The 23277-nt window shown below is 51.6% G+C and overlaps 1 protein-coding gene across 3 annotated transcripts in view; it reads right to left on the bottom strand.

Moving 5' to 3' along the window:
* The window catches only part of PRKDC (protein kinase, DNA-activated, catalytic subunit), a 2754228-nt gene that overhangs the window by 614640 nt on the left and 2116311 nt on the right, over positions 1 to 23277 (bottom strand). For all 3 annotated transcript variants that reach the window (XM_085605657.1, XM_085605658.1, XM_085605659.1), the window contains one exon: positions 18906 to 19096. In XM_085605657.1, coding sequence (XP_085461783.1) covers positions 18906 to 19096 — 191 coding nt within the window. The remainder of the gene's footprint in view (positions 1 to 18905; positions 19097 to 23277) is intronic.

Below are 23277 nucleotides of genomic sequence, written 5' to 3'. Positions count from 1 at the left end.
TGGCATGGCTGGAGGGGTCGTCTCGAAGGGGAGGGAGTAGCCCCTTCGGACGATTTGCAGCACCCACCTGTCCGATGTTATGGACCGCCAGTGGAGCAGGTGATGGCGAACTCTGCCGCCCACTGGCGTGGTATGGGCCTGAAAGCTCGGACTAGGAAGGCTTTGAGGCGGATGCTGCCGGGGTGGATGTGGGCTGACCACGTCGGCCTCCATTTCCGCCACGGCGGAAGCCACGTCCGCGACCGCGCGCCGGTTGGTTCTGCGGCTGGTGGCTCTGCGGACGTGAGGAGGCGCCCCTTCCTTGGCCACGAAAGGGGCGAAAAGCGGAGGTGTGCGCCCGCGGAGCCGAGAGGCCCAAGGACTTGGCCGTAGCCCGGGAGTCCTTAAAGCGGTTCAGCGCACTGTCCGCCTTCTCACCAAACAGGCGAGTGCCATCAAAGGGCATGTCCATGAGGGTGTTCTGGACATCCCCGGAAAATGACGTGGACCGCATCCAGGCGTGGCGGCGGAGCGCCACCGTGGTGGAAATCGCCCGACCTAGCGAGTCCGTGGTGTCAAGCCCACATCTTATGGCGTGCCGTGCTGCATCCCTCCCATCGGCCAGAGCCTGGGAAAGACGTGGCCGGACCTCCTCCGGACACAGGGGCAGCACGTTCTCCACCGTATCCCACAGGGAATGGGAATAACGGTCCAAGAGACAGGCGGTATTTAAGGACCGCAGGCCCAAACTAAGGGACGAGAACAGTTTCTTGCCAAACTGCTCGAGTCTCTTGGAATCCCGGTCCGGCGGAGCGGTCGGGAAGGAGGATTGGGAAGTAGAGGCCTGGATAACCAGACTCTCGGGGGTGGGGTGTTGGGACAGGAAGCTGGGGTCGCCCGGAGCAGGGCGGTGGCGCCTGGCAACGTTCCTATCCACAGGAGGAACTGTGGAGGGCTTGGACCAGGTGCCCTGCAGAACGTCAGTGAGGGCCTCGTTAAACGGCAGCAGAGGCTCAGTGGAGCTTGCTGAGGTTTGAAGCACCTCAGTGAGGATGTTGGTCCTCACAGCCACGGCAGGCAACTCGAGCCCAAGGGCCTCAGCCGCCTTGCGCAGCACCACAGAAAATGCTGCACCCTCCTCCGAAGCCACGGTCGGAGGAGAAGTGAATCCAGCGTCTGGCGAGGTGTCCAGCCCGCTGGCCTCCCCCAGTTCATCTGCCCAGTCCTGAGAAAGCTGTGACTGAACAGCCAGAGGGTCCTCGAACCCCTCCCAGTCGCCCCCTTCTTCCGATTCCTGATAAACAGGAGGAATGATCGGAACCGGACTGTAGAGATGGTAGGTCTCTAGCGGCGTCGGATGCGGCGTCGGCGGACGCCGTGCCGGCGTCGGGTCCGGATGAGGGCTAAACTGGGGCGTCGGCGTCACAGGCGTCGGCGTCGGCGGCGCCGGTGACGGCGTCGGTGGTTCAGGCGTCGGCGCCGGTGGAGGAGTGACAAGGTCAACCGGCGTCGACTGGGGCCCAGGCATGGGCCCCGCGGGGACCTGCGGCGTCGAGACCGGAGTCGTCGACGGCGCCGGGGCCGGAGCCGCCGGCACGCGAGGTCGCCCAGTCGAGCCCGCGGGGCCCGAAGGCGCGCCAGCGGGCGTCGACGGCGGGGCCAGGCTCCTCATGGCCGAGAGGAAGGCGCTGATCTCCGCCGGCGCCGCGTCAGCCCCAGGGACCGGAAGGTATGGGGGCGGACGCGGCACCTGCGGCTCCGCCGGAGCCGCGGGGGTGGAACCACTTGGACCCTCGGCCGAGTCGCGCGACCGGCGAGGGGAGTCCGAAGAGCGATGTCGCCTCTTGGACTTCTTTGAGTGCTTGGACTTACCCGACGACTTGGAGCCCGACGATCGATGGTGGCGTCGGCTAGGGCTCCGCGAGCGATCCTTGGACCTCCTCCTGGACCGGGATCGCGCACGACGCGGAGCCGAGTGGCGAAGCTCGAGAAGCTTGCGGGACCGCTCCCGCCTAGCCTTCGAAGTCAGGGCCTGGCAGTCGTTGCACGACTCCGCGTCGTGGTCGAGGCCTAAGCAATAGAGGCACCGGCGGTGGTGATCGGTCACCGACATCAGTCGATGACAGTCTTCACAAGCCTTGAACCCAGGCATCCTACCGGCACCAGATGTCGACAGACAGGGATCAAAAATGATCAAAAAGAGTTAGTCAAAAAAGACTAAAAGGGGTAGCTCTCCCGGATCTGCGCTTACTGGCGCGGAAAAAAGAAGAACTGACGTCAGCGCGCGAGGGCGGCGTCTAAGTACTCCGACGACGTCATCCCGGCGCACGACGCCGACGACGGACGCGGAGCCGCAGACGACGCCTAGCGACGCGCAAGGGGTATTGCTGACGAAAAATCTTCCGGATCCAGTCTGACGCCTGGGGATATTCTAAGGTGAGGAATCTAACTAACGTGTTTCTTTCAGATACCTTTGTTAGCCTTAACATGCAAAGACACACCGGATCCTATCCCATGGTCTGAAGAGTGCCAGAAAAGTTTTGTGGAATTGCGCAATGCATTGTGCTCAGCTCCTGTGTTGGGTACTCCTGACTACAGCAAACCTTTTACGTTGTATGTTCACGAGAAAGATGGATGTGCGTTGTCAGTGTTAACACAGCCCTTTGGCGACAGACCGCGCCCATGCGCATATTTTTCATCCACCTTGGACCCTGTAGCGAGGGCATTGCCAAGCTGTCTGAGAGCGACAGCTGCTGCAGCGATGTCTATCCGACAATCTGCTGGTTTGGTAATGGACAACACATTGATTGTTATGGTTCCGCATGCTGTAGACACATTATTAAATAGGACCAAGACACAACACTTGACTAGTGCGCGATTATCAGGCTATGAGCTTACACTGTTAGCAAATCACATACACATAAAGAGATGCAGTACGCTGAATCCAGCTACGTTATTGCCAATTCCAGCAGACTCAGATGAGATTGAGCAACATGACTGTCTGTTCAGAACAGAAGAAGAGACGAAAGGGAGAGTAGATCTAAAAGATACTCCCCTGACTGAGTGTGATGGCACTTTATGGGTGGATGGTTCGTGTTTCAAGCTCCCTAATGGTGATACGACTGCTGCATATGCTATCACGACTTTACACACGGTCGTGGAAACTGCACGAGTGCCACATAATTCGGCCCAAGCAGCAGAATTAATCGCCCTCACGAGAGCGTGCGTGTTGTCTGAAGGAATGAGAGTGAATATTTACACAGATAGCCAGTACGCCTTTGGCGTGGCTCATAATTTTGGGCGACTGTGGAAAGAGCGTGGGTTTCTGACGTCGCATGGAGCTAAAATTCAGAATGGCAAGATGGTGAATGATCTCCTTGAGTCACTGACCCTACCGTTGCAAGTTGCGATCATGAAATGCAGTGCGCACAGGAAAATCACAGATGATGTTGGACGTGGGAATGCGTTTGCTGATGAGACCGCGAAAGAAACAGCCCAGAATGTGAAGACTAGAATGTATGTTGCAGGCCCCGCAAGATGGGTTGATGATGTTGGAATGTGTGAGAACACAATAGAGAGTGTGAAGTCGCTTCAAGCTGAGGCCACAGAGAAAGAGCTAAGCAAGTGGAGAGAAAGTATGGGTAAGTTGGATGAGAATGGTTGTTGGATTGATCTGACAGAACATAGGCGATGGTTGTTACCTGACGCATATGTGCTCCCAGTGGTTACTATGGCACATGGAATGGCACATATCAGTACGAAAGGAATTTGTAAGTTGTTGGCTCCAGTATGGCAGAATGCTGGAATTCCCAAATGTGCAGAGAATGTGGTCAAGAATTGCATGGTATGCTTGAAATACAACCCTGGTAGGGGAACCCCAACTCCAGCTGGTCACTTTGCACCCCCATCATGCCCATTCGAAGTTTTGCAGCTGGACTTTATTCACATGGAAAGATGCAACAACCTGAAATATGTACTGGTGGTTGTTTGTGCTTTCTCAAAATGGATAGAGGCTTATCCTCTGAAAGATAACACCGCCCTATCCACAGCCAAAGCCCTTGTGAAAGAATTTTTCCCCAGGTTTGGAATGCCAAGAATGGTGTGGTGTGATAATGGAAGTGAGTTCGTGGGTAAAGTGATGAAGAATGTATGTGAAGGTTTAGGTATAAAGCAAAAGTTCCACGCTGCCAATCACCCCCAATCAGCTGGACTAGTAGAGCGCTACAATGGAGCCTTAAAGCTCAAGCTGGCCAAAATTCAGGCGAGCACCGGTCTTAAATGGCCTGATGCTCTGCCTTTAGCACTCCTGTCCACCAGAATGACCATACACTCACGAGTAGGACTTAGTCCTTACGAAGTGGTTTTTGGCCGCCCGGCCAACGTATGGGGTGTACCGAGGCCTACGAAATTTAGTGAGATTGAGCATCCAGTACTACTCGATTACCTGTATGATTTGACTGTTAAACTGCGTGTTTTGCACCAACAGGTACATGATACTCTTCCCCAAGCTTCTGAACCTCCTGGACACCCTATCAACCCTGGCTCGTGGGTCCTGGTCCGAAACTTCCAGCGCAAGAGCAACGACGAGCCTCGCTGGATCGGCCCTCACCTTGTGCTTTTATCAACGAGATCAGCGGTGCGAGTAAAAGGGAAGAAGCACTGGATCCATGGCACGCACTGCAAAGTAGTCCCCTTGCCTTTGCCATATGACCGGTGGGTCTAGGAGGGTATCGCCGACTCTGAGGCAGACATTGTACCTCATTTTGTACCATTCAGTAACGCACGCATAAGAGACACAGTTTCAGACCAAGAGAGTGACAATATTCTGCAAGAAGCTGTGCCACCATCAAATCGACTGGACACCACTGAGCCTGAACTTTTGTTCCAAGACCAAACAGCACCTGGCCGTCTCCGCTATAATTTGAGACCAAGGCCCATGGACAAATAAAGATTTCTTTACTATTCCCTTTTTGACATTTTTGGCTCTCCCATCTGAAGGACTTTCTTGATTTTTGTTTTTCGAACCACCATCCGGGTTCAGCCGCAGGGTCGCGGTGTCAAGACTTTGGGGTACAGGCCGAAGACGTTAGGTCAACGGTTCTGGTTGGTCTAGGGCGTTTCCCTGGACTGACAGGCGTACTCCTTAGCAGAAGAAACTCATCCGCCGCGAGCGGCCCGTTTAGAGGATCGAGTTTTTTAAGATGGAGAGACCCGTTGAAGACATAGACTCTAAAGCAAGGATATGTAGAATTGTAAAAAGTAAATGTTTTGTATTTCTGTTCCTATTTACGCTGTGTAGTATAATAATGTTCATCGTAGGATTTGTGTTTTTCTCTTCTCAAAAGACCATTGCGCCCACTGTACAGCCTATACCTCTTTCTACTGCCTCCTCTCACTCTTTTCACCCTCTGCTTGAGCACGAACAGACCAGACGATCCGAGTTCGTAAATAACTCGTTTATCCAGCTTTTGCACCAGCACCAACTAGTAATGAACACAACCAATTGCTGGGTGTGTGGGTTAATGCCACATACCATTAACAAGGGTATTCCCTATTTGGTGCTGCCCTTTAGTTACAATGGATCGTCATGGGCATTCCAGACCATGTTTCTCTATGCTCTAGATACGTACTCCCCTCGCCAACCGCGTTCCATCAGACCTATCACCAATAATAAGGCTTTGATGAAAGGAGTTGCCGACATGAGTAGAGATATTGATGCATACTCATCCATTCCCAAAGAAGAATTGAGACCTTATGTAGGATGGAACGCGACGGGGTATAGTATTAGTCTGGGTGAAAGACAGCGAAAAATCTCATCTCCAATCTGGGTCGTACCCCACATAGGTCGGTTCTGCTTACAGGGTAATGGTCAGAATCCTAGAGCTCAACTGGGAAGAAGTGACTGTACTGAAACGTACACCTTCCCGTCACAGTTTTCCCCTGCATTTTTGGCTGCCAAGGGCACATATTTCATCTGCAATGACCGAGCATATACATGGTTGCCCCCTGATTTCTCGGGCACATGTTATATTGCGAACTTGCTACCGCCTACATTTACTGCTGCCTCTGATTATCACAAGACCAGAGTTGTGAGAGGTGTGATTAGTAAGGAGGATACTGCCGGTCAGGAAGCAGGAGACTTCTTTTTGGGCTTCCTGCCGTTTTGGGGACCTATGGTGAGTAGTAGGAACCTGAGACAACTGACACGTGTGGTTGAATCCACTGTAAATGTAACGACTGGTGCCCTTGGTAATCTGACCGCTGAGCTCCAAGCGGATCGCCTTATGACTTTGCAGAACCGCATGGTTCTAGACGTTATTCTTGCAGACCGCGGTGGGGTATGTAAGGTTATCCAATCTAGTTGCTGCATTTTCATACCAGATAACGCTCCAACTGTCTATCAAGCCATCTCCAAACTCCATAAAATATCTGAATCCATACACGTGGATAAGGGAGACTGGTCACTGGTGGGGTGGTTCTGGGAATTGATATCTGCCTGGGGTTGGAAAGTTCTGATGGTCATTGGAATGATCTTAGCCATTCTTTTCCTGTTCTGTCTGTGCATACAGTGTGCTCCTGCGATATGTGGCCTCTGTGCTACCTTATGTGTAAGGAAACCTGTATCGAGGGATGAACTAAGTAATAGGATGATGCTACAGCAACATCTCCATGACTTTGTGAACATTGACCTGGACTCGGATTAAGATGAGTATAGTGATTGCCTATGTAAGGGCAAAAGGAGGGTCTGTCGTACTTTAATCTCTTTGACCGCGTAGGGGACAGGGCCCTACCCCTGTCTATCCTGGTATTGGCGAACCGCAAATGATTAATGCGGTATATACGAGTGCTTTATATATCGTTCTAGCTATGAATGCACTGTGTACACGTTATTCTGCTTCACTACGCGGGTTCCATTTTGAGAGCGGTGGCCATCTTGTCATTGCCCTCACATAGGCTATAATGGAGCAGAAACGGGCCTTACAGTACATGTGCTTTCCCGTGACTTCTCTGTGACCTGGGCAGCTGGCTCTGCTGCCCCAGGTCAAACTGGTCTCACGAGCTCCCCTTCCTCCGTCCACCTGTGATTAGCATCAGGGTTTGACCCATCATAAAACCCTTTCATTCTACACGAGCCTCCGGCTAATCTCTTTCACACCTGACTGTTCCTGCTTTATGACCTGTTTCCCAAAACAGGAGCTGCCCGTGTTTTATTGGGGCCTATTGATATCAAATGTGGGATCTGAACCTTACTGTGTAAATCATTGTGGGCTGGCCGAACTGGAATGTGGGATGGTCATCATGACTCTGCCTTTTCTTTGTAATGTACACTTGTATATTGCCGTATCATAAAACCTAGGAATGTATGCTTGAGGCAGGGAAAAGTGTATTTAAGATGAAGTCCGTTTCTATGATTTTCAGCAGTCTCCTGAGAACATACACGCTGTTGTACTTCTAGGATACCTGTAATTGGTCTGCAGCCAATAAACGCTCTTTGACTTCACCCAGAAGACTCTGTGTTTCTGTAGGTCTGGAACAGGGTGAACCCATAAGTCATAGGGTGTGTGCCCCTGCACCGCTGGGTCTAAAATACCCAGTACTTCACTGGCTGATCACTCAGCTGGGGTAAGTTGGTGTAACCACCTCTTACTTGGGTGTAGTATACCTATACCTAACCTTAAATGGGACACCTGGTAACCTATAAGTCACTCCTATGGCAGGCCTTGACAATCCTGAAGGCAGAGTGCTTGGGTCCATGTGAGATGGTGCTCTGGCATGAGCTGAGCCTTTCTGCAGTGGTCGGAACAACTTCCTTCTACCGTTTCCAGATATCGTCATACCATATACTCTTAAGTGCATTATGAACCTCGCGGTTAAATGCTATCTTTGGTTTGGCTTTATCAAAACATGTCGAGTAAGGTGTCATACGAATTGGAATACTAACCCCTCGTCAATTCTGGCGACGGGGTTAGCATTCCACCCTTCTAGAGGGACACGACATGTACAGTACCTAAAACCCGGGTAAAATCAGACATAGCCCCAGCTCCACAAAATGGATGCTGCCACCACAGACACAAGTCTGCCCTCCTGCTGCTGGGAGTCCTTCCAGCTTGGGAGACGTGGACAAAGGGTTTCCTGCCAGGGGAGGTGCGAGCACCACCCCAGACAGGATTTTGTGTATTGGTCAGGTAGGGCTTGAAAGGAAACAGACATGCCTGGGGCTCACAAGGAGCCTCGGTGCATATGCCAGTTCAAACCGGTCCTGGGGCACACCAGCCCCGGACCTGGGGCGAGCTGGACAAAGGATTGGGGGTGTAACCACCCCCCTTCCTGGTCCCACCCTTAGGGAGGGACCTAGCAGGTAGTCCGGCCCCTAGAATCCGCTTAAAGGTAGGAGCTGTGTCCTAAGACTTCAGACATCCTGGAATCAACTTAACCACAAGAAGAAGACGGGAACTTCGACGCTCTGCTGCACAGAGGACAGAAGGAAATCTCCCCTATGGTCAGGGAGTGACCATCTTGCTGACGCAAGCACCAACCAGCTATTCGACGTCTGCTTTGCCGCCGCCTCCCGCCGGAGCCCGAGCCCAGAGCCCGACAAGACCTGGACCTCCAGACCTCTCACCGCCCGATCCACAGTCCCTGAAAAGAAGGAACCCGTGGAGGCACCGAGACACGTGGAGCCAGCCATCTTGGAAGACCGACGACAAGCTGCAAGCGCAACAGCAGAGGCTCCCTCCAAGTTGTGCTTTGGGTCCTGAGAAGCCCAACCACCGAGCAGCATCTGCACCAAAGGTGAGCCCTCCAGCATCTTCACGATCTGCGTGGGGCCCCTCTGCACTTTGCATCTCGACGCGCCTGTCCGGTCCCTGGCCCGTTGGCTAGTGGCCATTTTGGTGACCTAATTTGAAATCAACGACCCTGGTCTGGTTGCTCCAGACTGGCCCTAGCTGCTCTCCAAAAGAGCAGCCTCTCTGACCTTGCTGGTCAGAACAATCAGCTTTCCTCTCTTTCCACGACTCCTGCCTTTGCCAAGGCTTGTTTGCCTCTTTCGAGTCGCCGACACCGCCGACAGCGAGAGCCTGCGTGGGACAGCTCGTGAACCGACTCCTGGACGTCGTCGACCTTCAGGGACCACGTGGCTGCGGAGACAAGCTACACCTCATCACCTGTTTGCACCCGACATCGCCTGGTACCTACCTGGTGCCACGCCGGTCACTGGCTAGTGACTGTGAACACTGTCCCCTCTGCTTTCAGGTCCTCTACAACACCGATCAACTCTGGGATCCACCGCATCTCTTCTGGACTGACCGCCTGCAGCATCTTTGTCATCAGGCTCCATTGAATCGATAGAAGAAACCTGACGCACTTCGAGACCTATGCACCCGCTTCCTGTGGGTGAGGTAAAGCTGGCACTCCGGTGCCCAAGTGTAGAGAAACATCTCTAGTGTCTGTGTTTTGAATCTTAAATTCGTAGTCCATCCAGAAGACCCTTCTAGCAGTAACTTTTGAACTTTTACGCACCCATTGAAAACCTATGGGAGCACGCGTGTAACTTTCCTCACTGCACACGCGACCCGTGGACCTCCTGGTCACTAACTGAAGTTAGCTCCTTGTAGGCCCAGCGATTCTAGAGGCCCTAGGCCTTTTCCCTTTCCTGTTCGTGGTACTTGTACCACTATTTTAGTATATGGTTTGATCGGCCACCAGGGCCTATCCATATAAAGTGAAACTTCTGTATATTATAACGTTGTCTTGTTTAACGATTTGTGCTCCTGTGCTCATAAAGAGCCTAGGGGATACTTTGAGTAATAAATACATATATATTTTGAATATATATCTGTGTGGTGTCCTTTCATTGGTATAAAGGGGGGTTACATATGGTAAAACAGCTTGCTTAACACGCTTTAACGAGTTTAGCCTCAAAGACTGCTTAGCCTACGCTACCACTAGGGCAGCTAGTCCGAAAAGGTTGACTTACAACCACACCATAAGGGTTGCTTGGCATGGTACAAGGTGGTCACTTTAACTAGTGAACAGCATATACCAGGCCAACTTCTCACACCTGCCATAGGAGTGGCTGATAGGTACACATGTGTCTATATATAAGGTAGGTATAGGAATACTACACCTAAGCAAGGAGTGATTACACAACCTTGCCGCAGCTGAGTGATCAGCCAGTTGTGTCATAATGGAAGGCCAGGCCAGGGGTGGCACAATACATGCTGCAGCCCCTGGTAGGCCTAGGGTACACCTATGCCCTGGGTACCTAAGGTACACTATACAGGGGCCAATAAGGTGATCCTAACCAATTGGGTTATGCACCTAAAGTACATAGTATAAATTTAGAGAGAGAACAGCAGGGCTGTGGGTCTGATTGGCAGGCCCACAGCCACATCTAAGTCGAAAACCAGTGAAGCAAAAGCAAAAAGTGGGGGTGAACATAGAAAGCAGACCCTACTCTCCTACAAAGGGAAGGAATGCCTTTAGTGCCAGGAGGATCGCCTGAAGCCCCAACAGGTTCATGTGGAGCCCGAACTCCCCCGGGGACCAGACTCCTCTGATCTCTGCCTCTCCCTGATGGCCGCCCCATCCCATGAGTGATGCATCTGTCACCACCGTGAGTTCTGGTTGGGGAAGGGAGAGGGATCTGCCTCTGACCCAATCCTGGTCTGTTAACCACCACTGTAGTTGTTGTGCAGTTCCCTTCGAGATCTGAACGTAGTCGGAAAGATTCCCCTGATGCTGTGCCCACTGGAACTTCAGGTCCCACTGCAGAGCCCGCATATCCCACCTGGCATGATCCACCAGCAGGATGCAGGAGGCCATGAGGCCCAGCAGCCTCAAGGTCATTCTCACTGAAATCCAGGATAGAGGCAGAAACATCGGAATCATAGCCCGAATATCCAAGATCCACTGCTCATGAGGAAAGGCCCGAAACTGAACTGTGTCCAGAACAGCTCACATGAAAGGTAGCGTCTGAAAGGGAGTCAGATGTCACTTCGGCGAGTGCAGGAGGTCCGCCGTAGTCTGGAGGTGGGAGACGACTGTCTGGGCCGAACCCGCCTTCAACAGCCAGTCATCGAGATAGAGAAAGACTGAAACCTCGGATCTGCGCAGATGAGCTGCGACCACCGCCATCACTTTCGTGAACACCCGAGGGGAACTGGTAGGGCCAAAGGGGAGCACAGTAAGCTGGAAATGCTCGTGGCCAACCGTGAACCGTAGGTAACGCCGATGGATAGGCAAGTGAAAATACAAGTCCTGCAAGTCCAACACTACCATCCAGTCTCCAGGGTTGAGGGCAGACAAGACCTGAGCCAAGATGAGCATTTTGAACTTCTCCTTCCTGAGAAAGCGGTTGACGTCCCTGATGTCTAGGATAGGACGCAGGTCCTTGTCCTTCTTGGGTACCAGAAAGTAGTTGGAGTAGCAACCACGACCTACTTCTGGGACAGGGATGCGCTCGACAGCTCCATTGGCCAAGAGATCCTCCGACACGCGATGGAGTGTTGGTGGCATGGTGGTATGGAGGGAGGGGTAGTCTCGAGGAGAGCGAGTAGCCCCTTCGGACTATCTGTAAAACCCACCTGTCCGATGTGATGTTGTGCCAGTGGGGGAGGTGATGGCGGATCCTGCTGCCCACTGGCAACTGGTGGCCCTAGAAAGTCGAACTAGGAAGGTTTGGAGGCTGCTGCAGAGTCCTTGAAGCGCTCAAGCGCATTGTCCGCCTTGTCGCCAGACAGGCGATGGCCATCAAAAGGCATGTCCAAAAGGGTCGATTGGACATCCCTGGAGAAGCCAGTGGACCTCAGCCAGGAGTAGCGTCTCAAGGCTACTGACATAGAAATCCTTCTACCCAGCGAGTTGGCGGTATCCAGCCCACATCGAATGGCGAACTTTGCTGCGTCTCTACCCTCTGCAAAGGCGAGGGTGAGCACGGCCCGGGCCTCCTCCGGGCACTGTGGCAGTACTTGCGCAACCGTGTCCCACACAGAGTGGGTGTATTGGCCCAAGAGACATGCAGTGTTCACGAACCGCAGTCCTAAGCTGGCCGAAGAAAACATATTCTTCCCAAGATGGTCCAGCTTCTTGGATTCCCTATCTGGGGGAGCAGGAGGGAACACGCCTTTTGAGATGGAGGCTTGGACCACCAAGCTCTCGGGGGTAGGGTGTTGGGAGAGGAAAAGTGGGTCGCCCGGAGCTGGGCGGTGGCATCTGGCAATCATCTTACCCACAGGAGCCCCAGTGCTGGGCTTGGACCAAGTGCCCAGAAGGATGTCTGTGAGGGCCTCACTGAACGGCAGCAGGGGCTCTGAAGAGACTGCTGCTGGCTGAAACACCTCAGTCAGGAGGTTAGTCCTGACTGCCACCGTAGGAAGCTCAAGGCCCAATGCCTCAGCCGCCCTACGCAACACCACACCGTAGGAAGCACCCTCCTTTGTGACCACGGTAGGGGAAGAAAGCATACCAGGGTCCGGGGAAGTATCCAGACCACTGGCGTCACCAAACTCCTCTCTCCAGTCCGGCTCTTCTAGCTGATCTGCCAGAGGGTCAAAAGACACCTCCTCCAGTCCTCCTCATCCTCTCCTGGCTGCCACTCAGGGCGAAAAGGAATGCCAGGGTAGAACAGTGGTACAAAGGTACCCCCCCCCAGCGCTGGACGACGCCGGTCCGGCTCCATGTCGAGGGGGAGGCAGGGTGTAGGAGAGTAGGGTCTGCTTTCTATGTTCACCCCCACTTTTTGCTTTTGCTTTACTGGTTTTCGACTTAGATGTGGCTGTGGGCCTACTAATCAGACCCACAGCCCTGCTGTTCTCTCTCTAAAATTATACTATGTACTTTAGGTGCATAACCCAATTGGTTAGGATCACCTTGTTGGCCCCTGTACAGTGTACCCTAGGTACCCAGGGCATAGGTGTACCCTAGGCCTACCAGGGGCTGCAGCATGTATTGTGCCACCCCTGGCCTGGCCTTCCATTATGACACAACTGGCTGATCACTCAGCTGGGGCAAGGTTGTGCAATCACTCCTTGCTAGGTGTAGTATTCCTATACCTACCTTATATATAGACACGTGTACCTGTCAACCACTCCTATGGCAGGCCTTAACAATCCTGGAGGCAGAGTGCTTGGTAACATGTGAGATGGTGCTCTAGCATGAGCTGAGCCTGTCTGCAGCTTTCGGAACCATGTCCTTATAGCTGTTCTATGATATAGCCTACCATATACTCTTAAAGTGCCTTATAATCTTAAACGGTTATGGTAACTATGGTTTGGCTTTATCGAAACATGTCGTGTAAGGTGTCTAACACTTTGGAATAATACCCCCATCCCATTTCTGGCAATGAGGATATTATTCCTCCCCTCTAGAGGGAGAAGACATGTTGAAACCTACATACCCGGTTAAAGTTAACCAGAGCCCCAGCATCACAAAATGGATGCTGCTGCCACGACACAAGTCTGACCTCCTGCTGCTGGGAGTGATCCCGGCAAGGGAGGCTTGGACAATAGGTTTCCTGCCTTGGGAGGTGCGAGCACCACCCCAGACAGGCCTTAGTGTATTGGGGCAGGGAGGGATGAAAGCAACTAGACACTGCCTGGGGCACACAAGGTGTCCCATGCATACTCCAGTTCAAACCAGTGCTGGGGCACTCCAGCCCCAGTCCTGGCGCGAAACTAGACAAAGGGAAGGGGGTGTTACCACCCCCCTCCCAGGTCCCACCCATAAGGCGTGACCTAGCAGGCAACCCAGCCCCCCAGATTGGTATAAGAGTGGTAGCTGGGTCCCAGGAGATTAGATTATCCTGAACCTGCAACTTGAACAGAAACTCTGGACCTTCGACATTCGACGAAAGAAGAAGACTGAAGAATCTCCCTTGTGGCCAAGGAGTGGCCACTCTGTGCAAATAGGCACCATCAAGAGACTTACCCTTTGCTTTGCTGAAGTTCTACGAGGGACCGACTGCAGAGCCTGACCAGAGCCTTGACTTCCAGACTTCTCCGACCCTGATCCACATCCACAGCCGAGCTGAGATCCGTGGAGGCGACGAGAGACGTGGGACCGGCTACCTGGGAAAAGTGGCGAGTATCTTCCAGCGCAGCTTCTGAGGCACCCTCGAAGTTGTGCACTGGGGATTGAGAAGCCCCGACCCCAAGCACCATCTGCACCAAAGATCAGCCCCCCACACTCCACGAGTCCTGCGCGGGGCCCTTCTGCATTTTCCTGCTTGCCGCGTCTGTCCGGTTGCTTGCCCGTTGGCTAGTAACCTCTGTGACGACACACCCTCAACTTTCCACTGCTGGTTTGGCTCCTCCAGACTGGCTCCTGCTCCTCTGTAAAAGAGAAGCACCCCAGACCTTCCTGGTCTGCACCAGAAGCAAGTCCTCCTTCCTGCGTGGGTTCCGCTTGCCAAGGCTTGGTGAGTCCTAGTTCGACTTCGTCGACAGCAAGAGCCTTCGTGGGACAGCTCGCCTCCTGGTCCTGGTCATCCTCGACGTCTCCTGGTACCCGTGGCTGCTGCGACAAGCTTCACCTCTTAACTGCAAGCTTCACGACATCGCCTGGTTCCTTCCTGGTTCCACGTGGTCACTGGCTAGTGACCCAGACTCTGTCCCTTCTGCTTGCAGGTATCCTTCCTTCTTGATCCCAGCCTTGGGATCCACCGGACACTCTTCACTGACTGTCTGTCAGCAACTTTCCTTCAGGCATCCATAGGAGTCGACGACGAAACCCGACGCAAGTTCACACCTATGCACCCGCAGCCCGTGGGCTAGGTAACTTGGGTACTCCGGTGCTCAGTAGGGTAGTGACTATCCTAGTGTCTAAGTTTCAAGTCTCAACTTCCTAGTTACTTCAGAAGTGTCCTAAATCTCTTTATTTCCAAACTGTACTGTTTTCATCGATTATACGCATTACGCGTGAGTGTTTCCACTCTGCACCCGAATCCCGTGGGCCTTCCACTTCCTAACCTTTGGTAGTATAGTGTAGCCCCAGCGATTCCCTAGGCCTAGGCCTATCCTATTTCCGTGACAGTGGTCCTTATACCACTTACTTAGTATATGGTTTGCGTGGCCCCTAGGGCCTAACTGTATTACTTACCTGTGTGACTTAATGTATGCTTAAATAAGACTGTGTTGTACTTACCTCGAATCTCATAAAGAGTGCTGAGGGTTTGACTAGAATAAATACACTTTATTTTATATATATATATCTGTTGTGGTGTCCTTTCATTTGGTATTCAAGGGATTACAAATGGTATAACAGCTGGCTTCACATGCCATACAGAGTTTAGCCTAAGACTGCTCTTGTCCATGCTACCACTAGGATAGCTGGTCTATAAGGTTGACTTTACAACCAATCACCATAAGGGTTGTTTGGACTGATATAAGGTGTACACTAGAACTAGTGACATCATACATCAGGCCAACTTCTCACACAGGGGTCGATGCCGGCTGGGGACACAGCCGGCGTCTGAGGTGGCGGAGGTATTGTCAGAGGAATCGGAGCCGTGGGAGGTGTTGTGAGGTTGATCGGCACCGACCCGGATCCAGGCCTTGATCCCGGAGGGCCCTATGGCACCAAGGCCGGAGCTGCCTGCATCGAAGGCCTAGAGCCCCCAGCCGAGTCCACGGGGCCCAAAGGCACACCACAGGAGTCGGGCTGCCCAAAGACTGAGTGGAGGGCTTCATAAAAGGCACGAAGCTGGGCAGGGGACTCTCCGGCTCTCTGGAAGGGAGGGAAGCTCGGAGCCATCCCAGCGGGCTCCACGGGCAGAGCCGAAGGACGACGACCTTCTGCGTCCTGCGTCAGCCGACGGATGGGGAGAAGGCGAAGAGCAACGGTGCTTTTTAACCTTCTTCTTGAGCTTCGACTTACCCGATTACAAAGACTTTGAAGAGGAATGGTGGTGATGACAACGTGAACGGTCCGGCAACCTCCCTCTTGACGGGGACCTCGAGCGGCGCGGAGCCAGCTGCCGTGCCTCCAGAAGCTTTTGGGACTGCTCCCGCAAAGACTTTGGGTTCATGGCCGACAGTCGGAGCATGACCTCGGGTCAAGGTCGCGCTCCATGCACCAGAGGCACACGAGGTGCAGGTCCGTGACCGACATCAACTTGTGACAGGAGTCACAGGGTTTGAAGCCGGTTCGAGGACGGGACATCCCTACGTACATCATGAGTCGGCAGACTCGAAAAAGATGTTGACAAAAGTCGAAAAAGAGCTAGTCAAAAAATGACTAAGTGTATCGCTATCTCCAGGTCTGCGCTTGTTGGCGCAGAAAATGAAAGAATGACCGTCAGTGCGCAGGGTCGGCGTCTAAGTAGATACAGTGAGGTCACCACAGCAATCACGACGCAGACGTTGAACGCGGAGTCGACCGACACCACCTACCGACGCGCAGGGATACTACTAGGAAAATATTCTCCAGATCCAGTCTGACGCCTGAGGGTAATTCTAGGGTAAGGAATCTATACCTAATAGTCTCTTTCAGATACATGCTGCACCCCATGGGAAACCCCTGGAGTACCTATGCCCTATGTACCCGAGTACCATTTGCTAGGGACTTAGAGGAGTACACCAGTAGCCAATTGTGGAGGTACAGAAGTATTTACCGTGTCAAATTTAGGGAGGAAGCACAGGAACTGGGGTCCTGATTAGCAGGTTCCCAGTCTGACTAGTCAAAAAAACATACTGACACCAGCAAAAAGTGGGGGTAACCATGAAAGCAGATCCTACTCTACTACACTAACATCAGCCCAGGAGTTTGTACAAAGGCGAGGCAGTGATCGTGGCATTTCTTCACAGGTCAAGGATCTCTTTATTCTAGTACCTCAACAACTGGTTGCTAAATGCAGGATCACAGCACCTAGTGTCAGACCACCTGTAGGCCAAAATCTGCATGCTAATTAATTTCAAGTCCCACCTCTAGCCCATCAGTGTCTCCTCCTCACCAGGATGAAGCTGGACATGGTCTCCCTCAAGGACTTCCCACCTCTACAGCGGGTCTGGGATATTAATGTTCTGATCATAATATTTTGGACAAATGCTTTGGCCCAGTCTATCCTCCAACTTTTGGGCCTGCTCCCAGCTGCTGACCCATGCTCTGCGGAACCTGCATGCACCCTAGTGGTATCTTTTGTTTTAGTGGGATAAAAACGAGGGCGTTCTGACAGCATTCGAATTTCTCTGATAGGAGCTAGAGGCTTGCAGTAATGCTTGGTGTCAGACCAAGTAGCGTACAGAAAGTTATTGTGTGTTCCTCCTCACCTCCCTGCCAGTGATGGCCATGGTTTTTACAGATGCCTCCACCTTCAGTAGGGCAGACATCGGTGCAATGGAGATCAAAGGCCTGTGGTTCTCTCTGGAGCAGAGATCACACATCAACCAGTCCAAACTTCAGGCAATCAGCCTGACCCTCAAAGTGTTCCAGGCTTCTATCCACAGTAGATTGGTCCAATGTGGCATGCTAACAAGAAGGGTGTTGTGGGACTGTGCCTCCTTTGGAACCTCTGAAGCTTTGGTCTTAGGCTCAGGATGTCTGACTCTGGTCCAGGCTCTGAATATACATGCTGATGAACTCAGTCAATGCCATCTTGCCGATCACAAGTGGCATCTTCACCTAGAGGTGGTTCAGTCCGTCTTTGAACTTTAAGGCATTCTTCCAGTGGATCTGTTTGCCATTCACAAGAGCACTTACAGCCCACAATTCTGCGTTCTGCAGGTTTTGCAGCAGCGAAACATGAAAGGCCCATTTCATCTGAAGTTGGAGTCCCCTCTCCACTATGTGTTACCACTCATCCTTAGTTGCTTGGTTTCTGACTATGGTGTGTTAGAATCACACATAACTGATCTTAATAGCACCAGACTGGCCTTAAAGGGTATTGTACTTGGATCTGCACCACATGTCCCTATGCCTTCCTCTTCTGCTTCCTCTCAGAGCGTACCTCCTATGACAGTGGGAGGGGAAAGCCTGGCATCTGAACATCCAGAGGCTCCATCTCCCTCACTGGAGATTAAGCAGGGCTATCGGAATTGCTTGGATCTGCCGTCGGAGTTGGTGAATGTGATTTTGTCAGCCTCATCTATCAAATCTTTTTATTCTGGGTTTTGATACGGTTTTTTTCTCTTGGTCCACGGAGGCTGCACGCTCAAGAGGCACTTGTCTGATGTGTTGCATTTTGAGCTGTCACGGCCCAACAAGGCTTTGCCATAGGCACTGTTAATTACTATTTATCAGGCTTTTCTTTGTTTACCGGATCAGCTGTTGTTGCTCAAGTCTCCTATTGTTTATATTATCTGAGGGGGTTGTCTTTTATTGTTGTCCTCTACTCCATTTTCTATGCCTCAGTGGGACCTTAAAGTGGTGCTTATGTTCTTAATGGGCTCACCTTTTGAGCTTATTAAAGGCTGTCCTTTTTGGCTGCTTACTGTAAAAACTTTGTTCTTGGCTGACAAGTAAAATGAACAAAAGATAGAAATTAGGGCAGTCTTTTTAAAACAGTCAAAATGGCATGCCAAACCAATAGCACACACTGTTAAAACTAAGAAACAACTAACCAGATATGCCACAAACGTATCAGAAAAGGAAACCTATAGCACTTTTTCTGAAAAGAGAACTAATGGAAAACTGAAAGGGATGGAGTAGCACAACAAGGAGAAAAGAGTGCTGCTAGGCCCTCTCTTGCCAATGGGAAAGCAGTACGTGCAACATGCAAATATGACACAAAGCTCTGTGTTATGGTGGATAATGTATAATGTATTATTTATTTTCAGATAATATCTGGTTTTCCACTGACAGCACCTAATAAAATATATTATGCACTAGCTTGTTTTAAGAATGCAAAAAAATATCAGCACTAAGTTGACGTTTCATTCCAAAATCTTAATTCTTGTTTCAACATTTTGTAATCCATTTTTCACACTTACTACTTCTGGATTTCCTGACGAGGTGCCTGCGAACTCTAAGACTCTTCGAGCTTTATCATCATCCATATCCTCGAGACAGCCAGGATCCAGGTTGAGAGTATTCCCCATGATACTGTACGTTTTACCGAGAAGTAGGCTATGGTCCCTTGAAGCACGGATATTCTGGCTAAGATAGTCATTGTTGCTTTCCTCTGTTACAATTACAAACAAACAATTGGTAGCCTATATTGTTAATGTTACCTAAATCATGGTGCTAGTCAACTGGACCACATAGATTCTTGAAGGGAACTTAAATAACAGATTAGCTAAACATCAGCTTTAGAACCAATGCTCGTTTTTATTATATGCAAGGTGTATATAATTACCAATTGAAGACAGCTTCAAGGTGCAGCACACATACAAACACAAAGTAAAACCAAAAACCAAATAAAAGTAACGCTCTAAAATATACAACCATGTACCTGCAGAGACATCATGTAAGTCAACATCCATTTGTCACAGAACATAACCCAACAGATCATTCCTGCAGCCAGTTAATTAGGTATTTTATCGGTTTATCAGTTTTTTTTTTATTATTGGGAAAAGATGGAAGTTTCTGTGATTTGTTTAGATGTGCTTTCTGCAATTTCCATTTACAAACCTACAGAGACTTAGCACAATCTTCAGACTAGGAGACTGCGCTAGATCACACAGATCTACCTTGATCAGAGCAATAATGTTGGCCATATAAGAAGAGGAAGAATGTTAAGTCAATTCTCATACCAGGATCAGTGCCCATGAGTGGATGTGGAGATCAATTGACAGTCAACCTAGTTATTAAAGCAATATTGTGAGATGAGAATACTTTTGAGGTGTAGGACCGGGGGTCACCAGGCCCTCTGGGGGTAACGTGACTCGAGCAGGTAGGCACCCAAAAGCTTACGTGTGAAGTGACCATACAGCACACACAACCACTGAGACAGGAATCGCACGCAATAATTGACACCACACAGTAGGTTGAATAAAACCAATCAGTTTTATCTAGTTCAACATTAGTATCAAAAGCATTTCATTAGGAATAGATTGGCAGTTCATTAAAACATCAAAACCTGGCATTGAATCAAAGCGCGACACCTGGTGATCCTGGGGAGCGTCAAACACAGCATTTACGCAAAGCGCTGCACATAGCAATTCAATAGCGCTCTTATAACATGGCATTTAACATAGCGCTGCACATAGCAAGGCAATAGCGCTTTAAAACATGGCATTTGACATAGCACTGCACATAGCAAGGCAATAGCGCTTTAAAACATGGCATTTGACATAGGGCTGCACATAGCAAGGCACTAGCGCTTTAAAAAATGGCATTTGACATAGCGCTGCACATAGCATGGCAATAGCGCTTTAAAACATGGCATTTGACATAGCGCTGCATATAGCAAGGCAACAGCGCTTTAAACCATGGCATTTGACGTAGCGCTGCACAGAGCAAGGCAATAGCGCGTCAAACATTGCAGGTCATGAGAGCGCTAGCTGGGTAATTCAGGAGAGCATTAACCATTGCATTCCAAGGCACTGCCCGCAGCAGGAAATCCAAGCGCTAACTCGCGCACTTGCTCGGAGCCTTCTTAATGGGTATCAACCCTGGTGCGGGGCACAGTCACTGCGCCCCTCAGAGGGCGAGAGGGGGCGATGGCAAGGGTTCTGGCTTGGCAAGAGCCTCCGGGTCCCAACTGTAGCTTCCCCCAGGGGAGGGGCGAACTCGGGGCCTCTCACGGGCCTTCCGCCCTCCTCCCCGGGGGTTACCTTGTGGTGGGGTCTCCTCCCGGCGCTGGCAGTCGGGATCTTCCTGGCAGGAGGGCTCGCTGCTCCTGGAGCCTCTCCCACGGTGAATGCTGGCTCTCTGGCGATGTCGGGTGACTTGACGGGGGGTTCTCCGGCCTCCCGGCGATGTCCGGGTCGAGGGCCGAGGGTCTCACCTGCAGCGCGGAATCGGCGAGGTAGGTGGGGGTTGAGGCGCACCCGTGGAAGGAAGGAGAGGCCGCGCCCCCGCAGGCCGCGCGGCCTCTCCTTCCTTTTCCCAGACAGCAGGGGCGGCGTCGTGCAGTCCGCCCCCGTCACGTGACGGTGGAGGGCAGCTTCCCGGCCTACCAAGGCCTTCCCCGAATTCTGGCGGCGTTCCTCAGGCTGCGACGGCAGCGGCGGGGCCCCGGGCTTCTCCGCGGGCCCCGCGACAACGGGGGCAATCTTTCCGGCCCTGGGCCGCAGCGGTGAGTGCTCCTCAGATCCCCTCGACGGAGGGGAGGGTGGAAATTAAGGGTGTGGCCTGCAGCTCGGGGAGGTGGTGATTATTTCGGCACCCAGCGCCCCCTTTTCCCTCAGCGACGCCCCAGCTCGGGGCAGGTAGGCAGGTTGAGCATGAGCAGGCCACACGCCCATGGCAGAACAGGATAGGGGAGACCCAGGCAAAGTCAGGGAGTGCAGGGGTGTCACGGCGCTGGTACCTGGTCGATCCCCCAGCAGTTCAGTAATAAGTTTCTGCAGTAAGTTTCAGTTGTCCTTCTGGCGCTTGTTGGATCTGGCGCCCTTCACAGTTTTGTTCCTTGGGGGGGGTGGGCAGGTTGAGTTGGGTGACTAAAGGGAGTCTCAGTCAGGCTTGGTAGGTTGTCCCTGGGTTCCCCTCCCGCCGGGCCAGATCAGTGGGCTAGTTCAGGATCCCTCACTCAACTTGAAAGGCAGCACCTAAGCCCTGTCACTTTCAGTGGCATAAGTCCCTGACTAGGCGCTACCGCCTAAAACTCCTGTGTAGGTTCCCCCAGGTCTGCGTCGCCCCAACTGACTAAAAAATGTTCCCTCCTTTCCTTAAGTAGCCCTAGGTCAGGTGACCACCCTCTAAGGTGGCAAAAGCAAAACCCCACCCTTCTTCTAGAAGGTTCCAGCAAGTTCCAGGAGCTTCCCCACTCTAGCTATAGGACAAAAAGGCGGGCTGGTGTCGCAACATTTTTGTAGGGTTCCAGCCAGCTCCTGGCAACTAGAGTGCTACTAAAAAGGCCACTCCGCAGTAGCAGGGGCCTGTGGCAGCCATCTTGGGGGAAGAGAGCACCTGCACCTTAACACTGATTAGCAGTGAAAAGGCGCTTGGAGACCTAAGACCAACGAAAAAAAAGGGGTGGAAAAGAATGAGGCAAGGGCAAAAATACAGGGAAGACCACCCTAGGGCTGACAGGTCTAACATGAGGTCACAAGTGATCCTAGTGTACCCGTTCTGAATAGTCTTAAGCTACTACGCAGTTTGGGTGAAATGTTCACATACATGACTGTGAAATTACTATGGGCAGGATAGAGTTAACGCTCAAATAGTAACTTCCTGTGATTGTGGATAAATAATGGAAGAATTTTAGCTAGGGAGTAGAGACAGAGGAGAAGTGACTTCACAAATTCAGCCACCTAGGATTCAATGTTATTTATTACTCCAAGATTTCATACTGAGCCCATGGGTCAAGGTACTGTGCCAACTGGGAAGGGCAATGAAAGAAGAGTAACGGACGAGTTACTTACCTTCGGTAACGATGTATCTGGTAGAGAGACAGTCTAGTAGCAGATTCCTTAACTTAGAATATCCCCTTGCGTCAGACTGGATCCGGAGAGCTTTCCGCAGCAGTACCTCTGCAGGCCGGGGGTGGCGCCGCACGGCTCTGCCCTGATGTCGTCAGTGGAGCCATATAAACCCCTCCCGGCACGCTCACTGATCAGGTTACATCGGAGAAACTTTGCCGCGCCACAACGCGGAGCCACCACCAAAAACTGTGAGGGTATGGGAAAAGTGTTCGAAAAGGATGAAAATAGAAAAGAAATTGAATGGTGAAAAACAGCACCATAAAGGACAGTGCTAGACACTGTATATTGAAAAAAAGTGAAGGGAAAGAGCAGAGCACGGCTCTGAGAAGCAACCCTGCAAAAGCGAAGGCTAAACCCTCCCCGGAGGCAGAAGAAGATGTGAAAAAACATCATGGCAGACGACAGAAAGTCTGCAACCACAATATATAACTGTGAAGGACAACAAGCCGGAACACATGAGCATTGACAATCCACCACAAGTAGGCACCAGGAAGGGACGTCGTATCCCCAGTAAGAGACCTATAGACTGAGGCAGAGCTAATAGACTTCAAACCGATGGAGTGCCGGTGGGGTAAGAGACCCCCTATCGTTTGAGAACAAGCATTGGCATAGCCAATAGGTCTCGCTTTTGGGACCTTATAAGTATTTAGTTATGCATCACAATATCCTTGGTGTAATAGCGTTACTGTTGCATGGCTAAAAGCGTATAAGGTCCCAAATGTGAGACCTATTGGCTATGCCAATGCTTGTTTTTAGAGGGCTGACATGCATTTTT

The sequence above is a fragment of the Triturus cristatus genome, chromosome 5_1 (assembly GCF_964204655.1).
Source record: "Triturus cristatus chromosome 5_1, aTriCri1.1, whole genome shotgun sequence".
NCBI classification, from domain to species: domain Eukaryota; kingdom Metazoa; phylum Chordata; class Amphibia; order Caudata; family Salamandridae; genus Triturus; species Triturus cristatus.
Note: the sequence above shows the minus strand (reverse complement) of the source record. Positions and strands in the feature narration are given on the sequence as shown.